The 17,465-nt window shown below is 46.7% G+C and overlaps 1 protein-coding gene across 4 annotated transcripts in view; it reads right to left on the reverse strand.

The window, feature by feature from the left end:
* Positions 1-17,465, reverse strand: part of col6a4a (collagen, type VI, alpha 4a) — a 40,136-nt gene that overhangs the window by 8,120 nt on the left and 14,551 nt on the right. For 2 of the 4 annotated variants that reach the window (XM_077526122.1, XM_077526121.1), the window contains exons 4-35: positions 16,815-17,423; positions 14,011-14,598; positions 12,669-13,241; positions 11,794-12,414; positions 10,739-11,299; positions 9,600-10,157; positions 8,670-9,248; positions 7,968-8,546; positions 7,510-7,871; positions 6,509-6,587; positions 6,275-6,420; positions 6,095-6,187; positions 5,953-6,006; positions 5,419-5,490; positions 5,309-5,335; positions 5,186-5,230; positions 5,056-5,109; positions 4,853-4,915; positions 4,713-4,778; positions 4,039-4,092; positions 3,918-3,953; positions 3,754-3,816; positions 3,600-3,662; positions 3,449-3,511; positions 3,315-3,377; positions 3,017-3,067; positions 2,856-2,891; positions 2,698-2,760; positions 2,231-2,293; positions 1,649-1,684; positions 1,539-1,575; positions 1,428-1,439 (exon numbers count right to left, since the gene is read on the reverse strand). In XM_077526122.1, coding sequence (XP_077382248.1) covers positions 1,428-1,439; positions 1,539-1,575; positions 1,649-1,684; positions 2,231-2,293; positions 2,698-2,760; positions 2,856-2,891; positions 3,017-3,067; positions 3,315-3,377; positions 3,449-3,511; positions 3,600-3,662; positions 3,754-3,816; positions 3,918-3,953; positions 4,039-4,092; positions 4,713-4,778; positions 4,853-4,915; positions 5,056-5,109; positions 5,186-5,230; positions 5,309-5,335; positions 5,419-5,490; positions 5,953-6,006; positions 6,095-6,187; positions 6,275-6,420; positions 6,509-6,587; positions 7,510-7,871; positions 7,968-8,546; positions 8,670-9,248; positions 9,600-10,157; positions 10,739-11,299; positions 11,794-12,414; positions 12,669-13,241; positions 14,011-14,598; positions 16,815-17,423 — 6,369 coding nt within the window. Of the gene's footprint in view, positions 1-1,416; positions 1,440-1,538; positions 1,576-1,648; positions 1,685-2,230; positions 2,294-2,697; positions 2,761-2,855; positions 2,892-3,016; positions 3,068-3,314; positions 3,378-3,448; positions 3,512-3,599; positions 3,663-3,753; positions 3,817-3,917; positions 3,954-4,038; positions 4,093-4,712; positions 4,779-4,852; positions 4,916-5,055; positions 5,110-5,185; positions 5,231-5,308; positions 5,336-5,418; positions 5,491-5,952; positions 6,007-6,094; positions 6,188-6,274; positions 6,421-6,508; positions 6,588-7,509; positions 7,872-7,967; positions 8,547-8,669; positions 9,249-9,599; positions 10,158-10,738; positions 11,300-11,793; positions 12,415-12,668; positions 13,242-14,010; positions 14,599-16,814; positions 17,424-17,465 lie in introns of all 4 variants that reach the window. The other 2 variants (XM_077526124.1, XM_077526123.1) reach the window with 2 other exon arrangements.

Below are 17,465 nucleotides of genomic sequence, written 5' to 3' on the forward strand. Positions count from 1 at the left end.
TTTTCGTCCTGGCCGTGGAACAGTGGACCAGCTCTACACCCTCCGCAGGATCCTCGAGGGTGCGTGGGAGTTCGCTCAACCAGTCCACATGTGTTTTGTGGATTTGGAGAAGGCGTTCGACCGTGTCCCTCGGGGAGTTCTGTGGGGGGTGCTTCGGGAGTACGGGGTGCCGGGCCCCTTGATACGGGCTGTTCGGTCCCTGTACGACCGTTGCCAGAGTTTGGTCCGCATTGCCGGCAGTAAGTCGGATTCGTTTCCGGTGAGGGTTGGACTCCGCCAAGGTTGCCCTTTGTCACCGATTCTGTTCATAACTTTTATGGACAGAATTTCTAGGCGCAGCCGAGGCGTGGAGGGGTTCCGGTTTGGTGGCCTCAACATTGCATCTCTGCTCTTTGCAGATGATGTGGTGCTGTTGGCTTCATCAGGCCGGGGCCTTCAGCTCTCACTGGAGCGGTTCGCAGCCGAGTGTGAAGCGGCTGGGATGAGGATCAGCACCTCCAAATCCGAGACCATGGTCCTCAGTCGGAAAAGGGTGGAGTGTCGTCTTCAGGTCGGGGATGAGATCCTGCCCCAAGTGGAGGAGTTCAAGTATCTTGGGGTCTTGTTCACGAGTGAGGGTGGGATGGAGCGGGAGATCGACAGGCGGATCGGTGCAGCGTCTGCAGTGATGCGGACTCTGTATCGGTCCGTCGTGGTGAAGAAAGAGCTGAGCCAAAAGGCAAAGCTCTCGATTTACCGGTCGATCTACGTTCCAACCCTCACCTATGGTCACGAGCTGTGGGTCGTGACCGAAAGAACGAGATCCCGGATACAAGCGGCCGAAATGAGCTTCCTCCGCAGGGTGTCCGGGCTCTCCCTTAGAGATAGGGTGAGAAGCTCGGTCATCCGGGAGGGACTCAGAGTCGAGCCGCTGCTCCTCCGCGTTGAGAGGAGCCAGCTGAGGTGGCTCGGGCATCTGGTTCGGATGCCTCCTGGACGCCTCCCTGGGGAGGTGTTCCGGGCATGTCCCACTGGCGGGAGGCCCCGGGGACGACCCAGGACACGCTGGAGAGACTATGTCTCTCGGCTGGCCTGGGAACGCCTCGGGATCCCGCCGGAGGAGCTGGTTGAAGTGGCTGGGGAGAGGGAAGTCTGGGTTTCCCTCCTGAAGCTGCTGCCCCCGCGACCCGACCCCGGATAAGCGGAAGAAGATGGATGGATGGATGGATTTCTTCATCGGTTCATTCATTCATTGGTTCATTCATTCATTTTTCTCACTCGTCCAGTCATTGTTTCCAATTCAAACAAGAATGGTGTTTGCGTTTTTCCAAAATGAAAGCCAAAGTTCCTTCATCAAGCTTCATCAAGCTTCCTGATCGCAAATCAAGATGGCCACTGCAACGTGAAAGTTGAGAACTCGGACAGGAAATGACATACACAATACGTACCCATGGAGCAAGCTGAAAGAGACCACAAACAGAGAGAGGGACGCTTACAGCTGATTGGATGATAACAAGACATAGTGTGGGCGTGGTGTAGCAAAAAGATAGTTGACTCACCACAGTTGTCTCGGATGAACGTGATCAGTTCGCACTCCTACGTGGCAACAAGACAAAAACACACTTTAAGAAACACAAGAACACAACACACCCGAACACTAGATACTTACCGTCTTCCCTTTACCTCCGGCGGGACCTCTCGGGCCCTGTGGGTGCCAAACAAAGACATAATTTATTAATTAATTAATTAATTAATTCATTCATTCATTGGTCATTCATTTGTTTTTCCTGTTGGTTTATATATTAATTTAATAATTAACTATTTCTTTCATTTATAACTCTTATGGTTTATTTATTTAAATGTTTCAGCATTCTTTTGTTCCTTCATTCACTCAGTTATTCAACCATGGTGTTATTCACAATTTACTTCTGTCATTCCTCCCTTTTTTTTATTCTGTTAGTCATTCTTTCATTTGTTTCTCATCCATTTATTTGTTTTGATTTATTAGCTTTTCCCATTCATTCATCAAGTCATCCAGGGGTTAATTCTTTCATCTGTTTTTGTTACCTTCACTAGTCTGGGTTTATTTGGTTCTCATAAATCCATTCATGGATTGAGTTATTCAGTCCTTCATTCATTCATCCGTTCAGTCATTAGTCCTTAATGTATGTTTAGTTTTAATTAATTCATTATTCTATTTATCTTTTTTCATTTATTCATTGCCGGATCAAAGGAGGGTTGACTCTCTCACCTTGTGCCCCTCGTAGCCTGGCTCTCCGGCTTGACCCGCATTTCCAGTGCGACCTGAGTTACCCTGAATGGGGCACACAACAAAGTGAAACAGCACAAAAGTCAGCAATTATTGGATTACAATAGATTATTATTATTTTTTTTTTAAGTGCTGGATTTGATCGATTAATTTGATTTTCATTGCTAATGACAATTTTTTATTTTTTTTTGTAGTGTGTAGCTTCCTTAGCTGAAACCTGACATGCACACTTACACTAACAACATGGCTGCAAAAAGAGAGGGGCTAGTTTACAAAAGCACAGTCACTGATGCAAATTTAACAGTTAGGTTGCTATGTTTAGCGAGCTTTCGGACCACTATTTTCTTATTGACACTATTTTTCACAAAAGTCGCGACTTTAATTCTTGCTACGAAACCGACAACACGAGCAGAATCTTTTTCAAAATAAGAGCAATCACGGCGACTCACCCCGCGACCTTGGTTGCCTTTACGCCCTGGTAGACCTTTAGCACCGTGCAGCCCGCTCTCGCCCTGAGACCAGAAAAGTGGGCGTGGCCAATCAGCACTTCCTTAGATGGGCTTTTTACAATACGAGACTTCCGGTCTGTGAAATTGAACACACTCACCACTAAACCGGGATAACCGGGGAAGCCTGGATCTCCCTACACGTACACAACATAACACAAATAAACACACACGTTAACAGACACACACACGCACACACAAGTTGAGTTCATTGTGGGTTTGCGAGCGTGCACGTAATCTTGCAGGAATGTCGCCCAATCACCTTGATCCCTTTGGGTCCAGCTGGTCCGTATCCGTCTCTGCCGTCCTGACCCTGGAGGAGGTATCAACAGTTTACATGATGAGTATACAAAGAGCAGCAGCTGCACTCTTGACAAGTGTCACACGTAAAAACATCGGTGTAGACACACACGTCATTTTATATGGCGCTTTTTCTCGTTAGGGTCACCTTAATGAGCTGATGTCATTCAGTCACACTTATTTAAAGCAGATGTTAACGCTAAGGAAGTTAGCATGTGTAGGACACGTTCCCCTGTTGGTCAGGAGGTACAAACACTCACCGGCGCCCCCCGTGGTCCCAGAGTTCCCTGCACCCCTCGCACACCCGGATCTCCGGGTTGTCCCTTTAATGACAAATATCGTCGTCATCATGGCGACGTCACATGATGTCTTTGGACGTCTGTCTTTGGCTCACCTTCTGACCGTTACCACCACGTCTTCCCGTGGAGCCCGCCCCCCCTGGTGAGCCTGGCCCACCCTGCGGGACACAACAAGAATATTTGTGAACTCACAACTTTTACAGCATGGCGCGGCTGCCATGATGATGGGTCAGATGGTTTGTATACCTGTGGCCCAGGAAGTCCAGGGATCCCTCTTGGTCCAGGTTGACCTCTGACCCCTCTGGGGCCCTAAACAAGAATAAACCAACTAAGAATCAGTAAAAAAAATAATAATAATAATGGTTTTAAACGCTATCATCACTTCCTGTTTTTTACAAACCTGGGGGCCTGACGCTCCAGGACTTCCTGACACTCCAGGATCTCCAGGGGCTCCAGCAGCACCCTGGGGGAACACAAACACACACGCACACCGTTGTCAGTGTGAGTGTGGAGACCTATAGCAGACTGTGGATACTGTATATGAAATTCTGGGTTGTGTCCCACCTTTTCCCCAAGCGATCCTCGTCTTCCGTCGGGACCCTGACACACACACATGAACACACAGTCAGCGTGAGAAGTGAGCAAACGCCAGCAAGATGGTGATAGAAGAAAAAACAAATCTCACAGCATTCCCACGGATGCCAGCTTCTCCGGCCCTTCCGTCTTGGCCTGGTTCTCCCTGTGCACAAGAAGGGAAAGAAAGTAGGAAGCAAAGTAGGAAAGAAGGAAGGACACAGGGAAGGCAGGAAGCATGAATGAAAGTGGGAAGGAAAGAAGGAAGACAGGAGGTAAGGAAGGTATAAAGAAGTGACAAACGAATGAAGGAAATCAAGAAGTAAAGGAAGAAAAGAAGAAAGCAATTAGCAAAGAGGGGAAGGATGTGGAAAGGGGAGAATGAAAAATAGAGGAAGTTGGTCAGGAAAGAAGCAAGGAACAAAGAAAAGGAAAAGAAAGAAAAGTAGGATGAAGGAAGGTAGGAAGGAAATAAAATAAAATATGAGGAAATGAATAAAGGACAGAAGGAAGGAAGGAAGCAGCGAAGGAACAAATGAAGGAAAATGAATGGAACAAAAGAAGAATGAAGGAAGTGGTGACGGGAGCAAGGATACAGTTGGCAAGGGAAAAAAACGATGCAATAGAAGGTGGGAGGAACGAAAGATACAAGGAAGGGAAAAATGAAGGACAATGCATTCAAGGTAGGAAGGAAGGAAGGTAAACGGTGGAACATGAATGCCCACATGTCAAAGTGATGTCGTCAAGATGATGTCAGCATCAGCGTTGCATTGCGGGATTGCTGACCGGTAAACCAGGGTTTCCAACGTCTCCCTTGGGTCCCGCCACCGTGTTGTCCCGTCCTGGCTCTCCCTGACAAAAGCACAAGAAGGCGGGTCATGTGACCAGCAGGCTGCGTGGTCTTCGCAAGGAGACGTTCAACTCACCGGATCTCCTCTCAGGCCTCGCTGTCCCTTGATCCCCAACTGCCCTCGGATACCGGGAATGCCCTGAGGGACGGACAATATTAGATTACTCCAGTCAATCAACTGGCAGGGGTTCAGAGGTCAACACGCCCGTAGGTCAATTCTGCACACAACAAAGCAACACAAAACGCACTAATATTACATTATGACCATGTATAATTTACCGGATTTCCAGGATGTCCTCGCTCTCCTCGACTACCATCTTGTCCTGACACGCCCTGCGTGCACAAACACAAAAAGAGCCTTCATCAAATTTGATGAAGATGATGATGATGATGACATCTACGCGTCTACCAGCTCGCCGTTGACGCCGTCAAGTCCCACTTCTCCGTCGTCGCCCTGCCAAAACAGTCATGTGACATCCATCAAAGTGAACTTCCTGCTAAAGCGAGACGTCGTCTCATTAATGTCACTCACCCGATTTCCTCGCAGGCCTCGGTAGCCCTGAACACAAAACAAACGAGAGATGTCAGTGAGGTTCAGCATGCCCCATCATGCGGTGTGACACACACACGGGCACTAAGTACCTTTGATCCTCGGACTCCAGCACAGCCCTGAACACCCGGAGGTCCACTGGGTCCAGGACCACCACGTTCACCCTGAAACACATCGACACCGCGGCTGAACCCTCAGCGCTACAAGCAAGGATGCAAGGAGGGATCCTTACTTCCTTGGTTACTTTGAAGGAGGCAAAGAACAAAACAAGGAAGGAAAAGAAGAAATGATTAAGCGGGAAGGAAGGTCAGAAAAATGGAAGGAGAAATAGAAGAAGGAAGCAAGGAAGGAAAGAAGGAAAGAAAGAAGCAAGAAGGAATCTTAACTTCCTTGCTTTTTTAAAAAGCGACAAAAAGCAGTAAGAAAGGAAAAAAGTAGAGCGGAAGAAGACTAGAGAAAGAGCGAAGGACAGAAGAAGGAATGAACTACAGAAAGAAAGAGAAAGGGAAAGAAAGAACCAAGAAGACAAGGAAAGAAAGAAGTGATTGAAAAAAAGGTAGGGATGATAGAGGGAAGAAAGTAAAAGGAGGGAGGAAAGGAAGGAAGAAAGGGATGAGTGTACTTACAGGTACGCCCTCCTCTCCTGGGAATCCAGGGTAACCTCTTTGTCCTGATACACCCTAAAAGACAAAAAAATAAATAAATAAATAAATCACATGAAGAAGAAGAAGATGATAATGATTACGACAAGGACAACGATGCTGTAACCTTTGACCCCAGGGAACCCCGAAACCCGCGGATGCCTTCGTGTCCTGAACATTTGCACATGACGTTGCAGCACTTGCGATCGGACACCGCGTCCTGTCACAACACAACATTGACCAATCAGTCACAGCACATGTGACAGAGTTAGTGAGCATTAGCCACGCCCACTCCTGCTAAACTTACGATCTGCTTGAGTACAGTGCTGCCCACGCTCTGCATGCCGATGCTGAGCGGGACTTTGTAGCCGAACCCTCGACCGAACTCCAACATCTGCAGCTGCGCCAGGTCCGGCGCCCCCTCCAGGCCCACCATCAGCAGCGCGTCCACACCTGCAGGAAGCCCACTGTACTACTTCCGTGTACCAGACAACAAAAACACAACTTGACTTGATCTTTTCTCTTTCTTTTAGGTTATTACCAGACTTTTGTAGACGCTCTGACTCGTATTCCAGTTTCATCACATCTTCATCTAGTCCGTCTGAGAAGATAACCAGAACCTGAAAGACAACATCAGACCGTGAATCTTTGAGTTAACATCAAAACCTCTTTGGAGCTTCCTCCATGGCTGTCAAGGCAAGTCTTTCATAAGTTTAGTAAAGTTGTCCTCAATACTAAACTTAGCGATTTAAGTCTGACTCAAGTTAAGTCATGTGACTCAAGTCCCCCACCTCTTGTTTCAGACATTAGACCAGGGGTGTCAAACATAAGGCCCGCAGGCCGGATCAGGCCAGCAAAGGGGTTTAAACCGGCCCACGAGATGATTTTGTAAAGTTAAAAAAAAAATTGTATTGTCGGGCTAATTAATCACCCGGCCACAATCAAAATATATAAAATTTGTAATTTCACAAGCAGTCCTCAGATGAGCAATGCAAATTGTACGGGGAATCGTCCTGGATGTCATTATTTTACACACAACTTAAAGTTATGGTTTGTTTATTATTATTATTATTATTATTATTATTATTATTTTCATTTATTGTATTTTATTTTATTTTTTTTATCACAGACCGACATACGTGTTAAATACGACACAAATTCAATTACTGGTAACACAAATAGATATGATAAGGATTAGCGTCCTTATAACATCATTAATTGAGCCACGCAATGCATTCTGGGAACAATATATATGCAAGACAGGTTGATTTAACACGTCCAGGACTCAGTGTTGCTGCGTTCCATTTGCATTTGTATTATTTTTTGGAACAATATGATTACAGCTGAGCTCCGTAATTTAGGGCAGGCACACAAACAGCGAAAATCTGTATAATTGCGGCAATCGTTTTTAAGTTATATACCGCTATTTATTTTACCGATGCGGTCCACTTGGTAATATATTTTCCTCCATGCGGCCCCTGAGCTAACAGGAGTTTGACACCCCTGCATTAGACCTTACCACGACCAAGACTTGTGAGTTACCTTCACACCACCTCTGGAATCGTCCTTAAACTTCTCCCCAAAGGCCTTAAGCATGGCACTGTTGAGTCTTGTAGGAACGTTCAAATTCAAAGTCATGACCTTCGTTACGACGTCATCGTTGGGGTCATAGGCTTTGAATTTGAAGTCGTAGAGAGATCGTCCGTCCTGGCCCACCACTCGGTAACCGATTTTGGTCTTGATCGGGGCGGGGCCGGTGCAGCACAGCCCCTGGATGGTGGAGGCGTAATGGACGATCTCGGGCAAGAAAGTTCTGAGTTTGTTATGGCCGCTGACCAACATCTCACCAGGACGTCCGCTTCTTTGAGAAATGTCGAAGCCAATGGCGATGTCGACGCTGCAGCCTGAAGCGTTTGTTAGGCAAAAAGCACAAACACGTCAGACGGAATCTCAAATGTGCCTGAAGAAAATAAAAGGAAGGAAGAAAGAAAGGAACACACTTGTCTGCTCTTTGGGAGGTTTGGATTTACAGATGGTGTCGACCACCTTTTGTCTGATCTTGTCCAAACTATCAAAGTTCTCGACGGTGAAGAGTCTGTCACGGGTGCCTGTGATCTGCAGGAGCTGCATGGCGTGCACGTCACCAATGCCGATGGCAAACACCTCCACCCCGATTGCTTTGAGACGATCCGCGGCGTCCTGCACCTCATCCTGGGACTCGCCATCCGTGATCAGCACCAAGTTCTGGGAGACGCCGGCCGACCTGCGGCAGCCATTCGATTCCTCAAAGTGACCCCTGATGGCATCCAGGGCGCGTCCGATCAGGGTTCCTCCACCGCGCTGGTTCATGCCCATGATGTGTTTAGTCACCGACTCGTAAGTGAAAAATTTGTTCAGGTAGAACTCGTGCTGGAAAATGTCACTGAACTGCGCCAGTCCAACGCGCACTAAATCCTGGCTGACTTTGAAGCTGGACACGAGTTGTGTGGTGAAGTTCTTCATGATGGTGTAGTCCTGAATGCTGATGCTGCCGGACTGATCGAGCAGGAAGATTAGATCAGCTTTCTGCTTCTCGCAGGCTGCAAAAGCAAACAGCACATTGTTAAAGAAATTTTAACCAGTTTTACAAGATCGTATTAAACTGTTAGTGGTAACATCATTGGCTCAGTGGCTCCGGTGAAAAGGTCTTTAGTGTCTCCTACCTGGTTTTGTGGTGGTGCAGAGAACATTTGTGATGTTCTTGTACAAAGATTCCAGCGCGGAAAAGTTGCCCACGTGGAAAACTCGGTTTGGGTCATGACCGGCCATGATCTCCAGCTGGCTCCTGATGGCACCCTCCACTCCGATACTGAAGACGCTGATCCCTTTTTCTCGCAGTGCGATGGAAGGTTCACTCAGTTTGTCCCAATCTGTGGCATCGCCGTCTGTGATCACCATCAGAATCTGAGGCACATTGAGCGCTGCCCGACCGCCATACTCGGCATTGAAGAAGGGCAAAGCGTATTGCAAGGCCTTTCCTGTGTTGGTGTCCTTATTTGGGGGCTTAAGAGCCGATATTGCTTGAAGGACCTCTCGCTTGGACTCATATTGGTTAAGAGCAAAAATTGATTTGGCATCCGTCGAGTACAGAATGACTCCAAAGCGAGTCAGGTCTTTACCGACCGTAGTTTTGTTGACCAGGGACGACATGAACTTTTGCATGCTTTTGAATTTGTCCGGGGTGATGCTTACGGAGCCGTCCACCAGAAAGATGATGTCTGCCTTCTCGATCTTCTTGCACTCTGGTGGAGAAAAGAATCACCATTACCTCCTGTAGGAACCAGAAACAGAGGTGGCAAATCCAGGTCCAGAAAGTAAAAACCCTGCGACAGTTTGGCTTTAGCCCCTGATGCTAGCTAGCTAGCTCCCTAGCAGGTAAACAAGCAACATGGGAGCTACTACTAGCAAGTGCTAGCCCCAAGCCAAACTGTGGCAGGATTTTTACTTAATGGACCTGGATTTGCTACCTCTGCCAGCGGAGTACAATGAACCCCTGCCATATTGGACAACTCTGGGTCTAGAATATATCCGGCAATAAACAGGGAATTCCTTGTACTGGAATAGTGAGCAAAGTGTTAACACGGATTAATGACCTCTAGCTGGATCACAGATCTCCAAAGACACTTGGCTCTCCAAGTCCTTCAGAGCATCAAAGTCCCTCTCGGCGTAGACTCGATCTGGTGATCCACTGACCTCCAGTAGCTGCGTAGCATTGGCGTCCACCACCCCGATGGCGTAGACCACCACACCTTTGCGCCTCAGGGCAGCAGCAGGAATTTTAACATTATCTTGAGCTTCTCCATCGGTAACCACCACCATCCTCTGCCTCACGCCACGACGCCCGCCTTGGGATTCATCAAAGTACGGTGACAAAGCTGCGATAGCTTCTCCCGTGTGTGTACCTCCTCCGATCTGTTGCATGCCATCAATGGCTTGCAACATTTGGTCTTTGGTGAAATGGCGGTTGAGGGGGAACACCAGCTGCTGGATGGTGCTGAACTGCATGACGCCCACGTGGACGTCATTCTGTCCAATGTTGGACTTGCCGACCACTGATTTCATGAAGTCCTTCATTTTTTCATAGTCCTGTGGATAAATGCTTCCAGAGCTGTCAATCAAGAACAGCAGGTCTCCGGGTACGTCTTTACAAACTGGAGAAACACAACATAGAAAGTTAGTCATTCCTTTGCGGTGGACTTCACACTGCCAGGTTGTGTCCTGTGCCTTGTGCAGCCGCACATGTTGCGCATGTCAAAATCTGACACTGTTCTCATCAAATTAGTCAAATATGGACCACCATGTCTATTTCCAGCTGCGGAATATGAATGTCCTGACTGCCAGGCGTTATAAAAACAAAATAAAAAAATCCACAGTGCCAGCCGCTTTTGAGCATTTTAACTCATCTTTCAAGGCAAAAAGAATATTGTTTGCCTTTACTACATATACAATGTAGCTACTCAATGAACGATCGCATTCCATTCATTGGAATTTTACTAATCATCATGAAACGTCTTTGGCAGTCAAAGAGTTAACTATGGAATATGGACCATCCATCCATTTTCTATAATGGTATAGGTGAGCTGGAGCCTAATCCAGCAGACTTCAGACTACAAAAGTGTGAAATTTGTGCTTCTGCATGTAGTTGCACAAAACACGTTCTGAAAAGTATGATGGTGAAAAAAAGAATTAAGCAGGGAGGAAAGGTGACATTTTGAAAAGAAATTCTTCTCACCATCAGTGGTGCAGATATCAGTGATGATGTCATCCTTGATAGGGTTCAGAGCATCAAAATTATTGACAAAGAATGTCTTCTTGGGGTCACCGGATATCTCACGAAGTTCGGCCATATCGGCGTTCTTCACGCCGATGGCGTAGATAGTGACACCCTGAGCTCGTAGCTTCTCAGCGGGCACCTTGACCGTATCCGACGATTTTCCATCGGTGATAACCACCAGGTATTCCGGCACCTTCTGGCCTCGAGTGGCCACGGCTCGATCAAACTGCGGTCCCATAAACTCCAGCGCTCTTCCCGTTTCCGTCCCGCCCCCCACCTGCACGATGGCCTCCACTGCCTTCTCCAGGCTTTTTGCGTCCGTGTAAGCCGTCAGATCAAATTCCAAGTTTGGCACATCTGCGTACTTAGCGACGCCCAAGCGGACGTGCTGTGGTCCGATGCGGAAGGTACTGATGAACTCGAGGATGAATTTCTTCATGTCGTAGAAGTCGTTTGGGTAGATGCTTCCTGAGTGATCGATCAGGAAGAAGATGTCCGCTTCATCGGTTTGCAAGCAGCCTAGAACACAATAGAATAGAATGTTATCAATGGAATTGTTTTGACTCTGGCTGTGTTCAGAATTGTTCACTTCATCCCTTCTCGCGAATCACGTGTGTATAGTTTACTTTATAGTGCAGTGATTCTCAACAGTATGGTACTAGTACACAGGCTCCCTCTAGAGGTCTGTAATAGACTCACTAAATTATGTTTAAACTGTGCATAATGTCATGGCTTATTTTTTTTGTGTCGTCACTATTTCAGGAGGTGGCAAATCCAGGTCCAGAAAGTACAAACCCTGTCACATTTTGGCTTTAGCCCCTGATGCTAGCTTGCTAGCTCCCTAGCAGGTAAACGAGCACCATGGGATATAACTAGAGAGCTAGCTAGCTAGCACCTGGGGCTCAAGCCAAACAATGGCAGGGTTTTTACTTTCTGGACCTGGATTTGTCACCTGGTGCACTATTTGAAGTGAATGTTGACGTGTTTTATTAACCCAGCGCGGCGATGCAAACCTTCCTTGATGCTATTCCTTCTCGTATTAACGCTGACCGCTTGCCGGAGGATGTTGTAGCAAACGATGCTCTGCAGCTTCTGCTCCAGCACCCGAAGTTTGGAGTAACTGTCCACGGTGTAAATGTGCCTGCTCGGAGGATGGGATGCCATCTTCACCAGCTGGGTATGGTCGGCGTTCTTGACCCCCACCGCGTAGATTTTGACGCCAGCCCGACGGAGGGCCACAGCAGCGTTGCTCACGTCGTCTTGGGATTTCCCATCTGTGATCACCACCGCCACCTGCTGGACGCCCTTGTCCTTCCTGCTGCCTCTTTCTTTGGTGAACACGTGCTCCCGCGTGAAATTGAGCGCGACTCCTGTATTAGTGCCACCGCCATGGTATGGCATTATTTTGATGAAACTAAGCAACTCGCTCTTGTCGTCGAAGGTGTTGAGGTAGACCTGTGCTTTGGCTTTGTCACTGTACATCACAATACCCACTCGCACCTTGGATGGAGCCACGTTCAGGCCGCTAACAACCGAGTGCAGGAACATGCGTACGAGCTGGAAGTTTGGGGTTCCGATGCTTCCGGACTCATCGATGATGAACACGATGTCTGCCAGTCTGGCTCCTTTGCATTCTGTGGAAGAAGAAAAAGAAAAAGAAAATTTATTCTCTTAGCATCCATAAGGTTTAACAGACTGGCAACAAAAGTGGCAGCAAAGAAAATGTTCAAAAAGTAACCATAAAATGTCCAAAAAAAAAAGGCAGAAAGTTAAATTACTCTAACATGTCTTTGGAATTGCCCAAAATTGAATTCCTGACCCATGGCCTATAGGGTGATGCTTAAATAGACAGAAGACAAAGGAGAAAAGAAGAAAGACTTCCTTTTACCTCCAGTAATATTGGCCTCCACCTCCTGCTCTTCAAAGGTAGCCTTCAGAGAGGGCACGACGTTGACGGTGGACTCGTAGACGACGGAAGGACTGGAGGCAACGACCCGCATCTGTGGTACGGACGCGCCGACGCTCATACCCACAACGTTAATGCCCTGGGCCTTGAGTAAGCGGGACTGCTTGTAGACTTTGTCATCTGATTCTTTCCCACTCAGAACAACCAGGAACTGTCGGACGCCTTGGTCCGCCCGGCTTCCAGCTTGGCTGGTGAAGAAGTTCGAGCTGGCATACTCCAAGGCTGCGCCCAGGTTGCGCGGCTCGTTGGGCTGGAGTCTACGCAGGCGGAAGCGACGGATAGCAGCGCTGGTCTCGTCGTTGGTCTGGTGAGCGTTCAGACTAAATTCCAACTTGGTGTCTTGACCGTATTGAGCCAGGCCGAGGCGGTGCGCTGACATTCCGAAGTTCAGTTGGTTGGTCAGTCGGGCCAGGAAACTTCGGACCTGCTGGAACTCGGCTTGACTCAAGCCGCTGTCCACCAGGATGAAGATATCCGAAAACTTTTCGGACAAAGCTGAAAAAGACAGATTGTAAAGCAATTGTTTTTCATTAGGGATGTAATGAAAAGCAATTTAAATCTGATTTAAAAGATATGAGTGCATCGACTCAAACCCAATATTTAGTCCGAATTTACAGTTACAGAAGGAGGTAGGTAGAAAAATGAAGACAATTCCAAATTGGATTTAGCTGGAAGCCTGAGACAATGCTAAGCAAATGAACTATCACATAAATATTCTGCTGCTGTTAGTTTTGGCCACACAAAACTCAAATCCAGACAAGTCCAGGCTGCGTTTTAAATTTCTAGGGGCAGAACATGACCTCATTTCAACCTCCTACTTATTGTTTACTGCTCTTATGAGGCGTCCAGAAGCTGAACGTAAGCTTGCCAAAAAGGCTCTGACATCGTGCTGCTTTCAGACTTTTAATATCAAGCTGGGGATTGATTACTGTGGAAACTTCCCACACCAAACACGCATTACAGTAAATTCTGCTCTTGCACAGAATTGTTCGCATTGTGTGTTTTGGCTGGCCTCACACATCATTGAGAGCTTGTTTTGGTCTGCATTGTTGTGGTATGGAACGAGACAAATGTTGCGTAACCGTCACACAACATGAATTGTTCATTTGAGCTCTCCATCATCAATTCAAATTCCACAAGGTCAGTGTGTCGTAATTACAATAAATTGTATGAGAAACAGTTGTAGGCCATAAACACAAGTATGGTGCTAAGTTACTTTTCATACTGCCTGACTACATGTATGCAAAGTGCTTCCATGACTCACCTTGCCTCTGGTTGTCCATGGAAGTGCACACAGTTTGCAGCAGAATGTCACTCAGTCTCTGAAGAGCTTGGAAGCTGTCGATGAAGAATCGGAAGTTGTCAGAAGGTCGGTTGGCAATGGCCTCCAGCTCGGCCATGTTGGCCTGTCCCACTCCGATACTGAAGATGATGACGCCGTGTTGCCTGAGGCGCCGAGCGGCCTCCACCACGTCGTCGGCGGAGTCTCCGTCCGTGATGACCACGGCGATCTGAGGGACCCTCTGGTTCGCTCGGCTTCCGGCTCTTTCCGTGAAGAACTCCGTCCGCACAAAGTCGATGGCCTTGCCGGTCTCGGTGCCTCCCGTCCGGTAGGGGAACTTGTCCAATTCAGCCAGCAGAGACTTCTTGTCCATGTGATCTTTCAATAGGAACTCTTGAAAAGTTTGGTCGGTGTACTGTGCCAAACCCACGCGGACCTTGTCCGGGCCGATGTCGAAGCCGGACACCACTGTTCGGAGAAACCCACGGACCTCCTGGAAATTGGAAATGCCGATGCTGGAAGAACCGTCCACCAGGAAGACCACATCAGCCACAGTGGCTTTGGCACACTCTGGGACAGAAGAGTATAAAGTTAGCACCTTTTAATTTTTTAACCTGATTTAAACAGGAAGTGGCCTTATAGCAACAGGAAGTGACCCAGATGTTACCTGATTTCAACAGGTAGTGACCTGATTTCAACAGGAAGTGACCCGGAAGTGGCCCAATATCAACCTTGCTTCTTTCCTTCCTTGTTTCCTTTCATTGTTGTTTCCTTTCTTTCTTGTTTCCTTTTTTCTTGCTTTTTTTTTCTTCTACTTTATTATTATAATTCCACTGTTTTTTCTCCTTCAACTACTTGAACATTTCTTGATGGATTCAAACCATTTCAACTTCAACATGCTCAGCTATTCCCAGCTCAGTGTTTATCATTCCACGTCATTCATTATACTTTAACATCATTCAATATCATTCCAGATAATTCCTGTTGTCAGTTCAGTCTCACAGCCTTCACATGCAATTTCCTCAGAAATTGTGCGTTGTCTAGTTTTAATTAGCTGCTTATCATTAGCATTGCAGGTAAGCTGGAGCCTTTCCCAGCTGACTTTGGGCACATACAACCTGGACTGGTCACCAGTCAATCACATGGCACATATATGGGTCATTCCAGAATTGGAGGACATTTTCTCTCCCACGGTCCCATGACATTATAAATAATCCATACACAAAATACACAAACAGACACTAGTATAAATTATGGCTATCTTGAGGAAAACAATCTAACTGAGCTGTAGTGAAAGTATTCCTAAATATTCTTTAAAATGCTAAATGTGAGTGGTACCTTGAGATACAAATTTTATTTGTTTTGTGACCACACTCTTATCTCAAAGGCCATTAATCTGTTGCAGCTTCCCCCCAAAAAACAATATTTTTGTAATGTGCTTTTGATAAGCAAAAGACAAAGAGCACTCAATAATGTTGGACTAAAACATGTTGTAATATTCTTCTAATTGAATGTTCCAATATTCAAATTTCAAAACAAAACCTCTACTCAATGTACCCTTAAAATAGTCGTCCCTATTTAATTAAATGTTACAGCATATTCATCCTAAAACGCAGTTACTGATCATTCTTTGAAACACTGTCATAGACTTAATGTTAATGTTATTTTTACGACTTGAAGATAGACTAAAGTTAAGCAGATCTCTGAGTACAAGCTACATGTTTATGGTGTGAGTTGAATGGCTACATGATTGCTAATCATTACTGTCCGTGTTATGTGCAACCAAATTCCTTTAGTTGTATTTCAGTCCCACAACAAATGGAGCAGCGTTTCTTCACCAGCCAGCTCTGCATTTAATATATTTACTGTCATCCTTCCTGTTTTATGTAGCTGTGATCGGCTATGCTACAATCTGTTAATGATTTAAAATTGCTTAGGGCTTTTCTTCATACAATGGATTGTCAGTTGCTTTGAACCTTTCCATATTTTATTCCAAGAAATACATTGACTACAATAAGTTAGGGATTGGACCTTTGGGTGAAATTTCAGGCTGAACCTAAAATGCACTTAACAGCTGAACTTCATTTGTCCTTCTCTAAACTTGTGAATGAACGTGTCCAGCTGGTCAGTGTTTCAGCACCTTTTGCACAAATTGCTGTTCTCTCAAAACGAGCTGGACGACAAAATTCACAGCTGGTGTTTGATCCGTGAATGAACCATATAACGTTCCCTCGTTCAATTACAACTGGAATTTAAGCAGTCTTCATGTTGTTCACAGTTTGAGTACCAGTAAAGTGAAAATATATGTACGGGTATATGTCTAAAGATTTTATTTTTTTTTGCATTGTTGTATATACAATGATGATTGTGCCTTTCTCTGTGTGACTTACATGCACTCATGGCTGATAACGAGGCACTCTAAAGCAGCCATGGCAGTAAACTATCCACAAGACATATTTTCAGGGTGAGGCATAGCTAGCTAGCTAACCGCACATCACAATTGAGCCAGATAAGTGCTGACATGAACGAAGGCGCTCAATTTCTCATATATCACTGGGGCCTCTTTTAGCCCCACCTAAAAAAAAATCAGGACAAATCAATAGGTGAAAAACAGTTCATTGCTGTACAGTACAATAAAGTACGTAGTTCTTATTCTTACAGAATATATAACGAAATTAGAATGTCGGTAGAATTTTCAGTCAAGAAAACACCAACGTGATGCAGACCACCCAACGTTCGCGTCAACGCCATGTTTACAGTCTCATTGCCGGCGTGACGCACGTTACCTTGAGACAACTGCAGAAGTTGTCGTTTGACCTCCTCCACCGTCGTGCACAAGGTTTGGACGATGCTCTGAGAAATTCCCTGGAGAGCAGTAAAGTCGGACACGCTGTAGACGTACTGACTATGCGGTTCGCTGGCCATCTCCCTCAGCTGATCTTCGTCGGCGTCTTTAATCCCGATGGCGTACAAGACGATGCCTTTCCTCTTCAGCTCCAGGGCGTGAGACTCCACGTCATCTTGCGATTTCCCGTCCGTGATGACCACGGCGATCTGGGGCACATTCTGGTTGGCCCTGCTCCCGGCCTCTTCCACAAAATGCTGACTCAGCATGAAGTCCAGGCCTTGACCCGTGTGGGTGCCGCCCCCCATGTAGGGCAGCGTTTTGATGTATTGGAGGATGTCGGCCTTGTTCTGGAAGCTGTTGAGCAGGAACTCGGTTCTCGGTGTGGTGCTGTACTGGACCAGAGCCATGCGCACCCGGTCGGGCCCCACGTCGAAGCCGTTGACCAGGGTGGACAAAAACTGGCGGATCTGCTCAAAATTCTCTGTGCCGATGCTCCACGATCCGTCCACCATGAAGACCAGGTCGGCCACGGCTTCTTGAGTGCACACTGATAATGGGGGTTGGGTTCGGGTCACTGAGGTGAAGCGGC

This window comes from Festucalex cinctus, chromosome 7, assembly GCF_051991245.1.
Source record: "Festucalex cinctus isolate MCC-2025b chromosome 7, RoL_Fcin_1.0, whole genome shotgun sequence".
Classification (NCBI taxonomy): domain Eukaryota; kingdom Metazoa; phylum Chordata; class Actinopteri; order Syngnathiformes; family Syngnathidae; genus Festucalex; species Festucalex cinctus.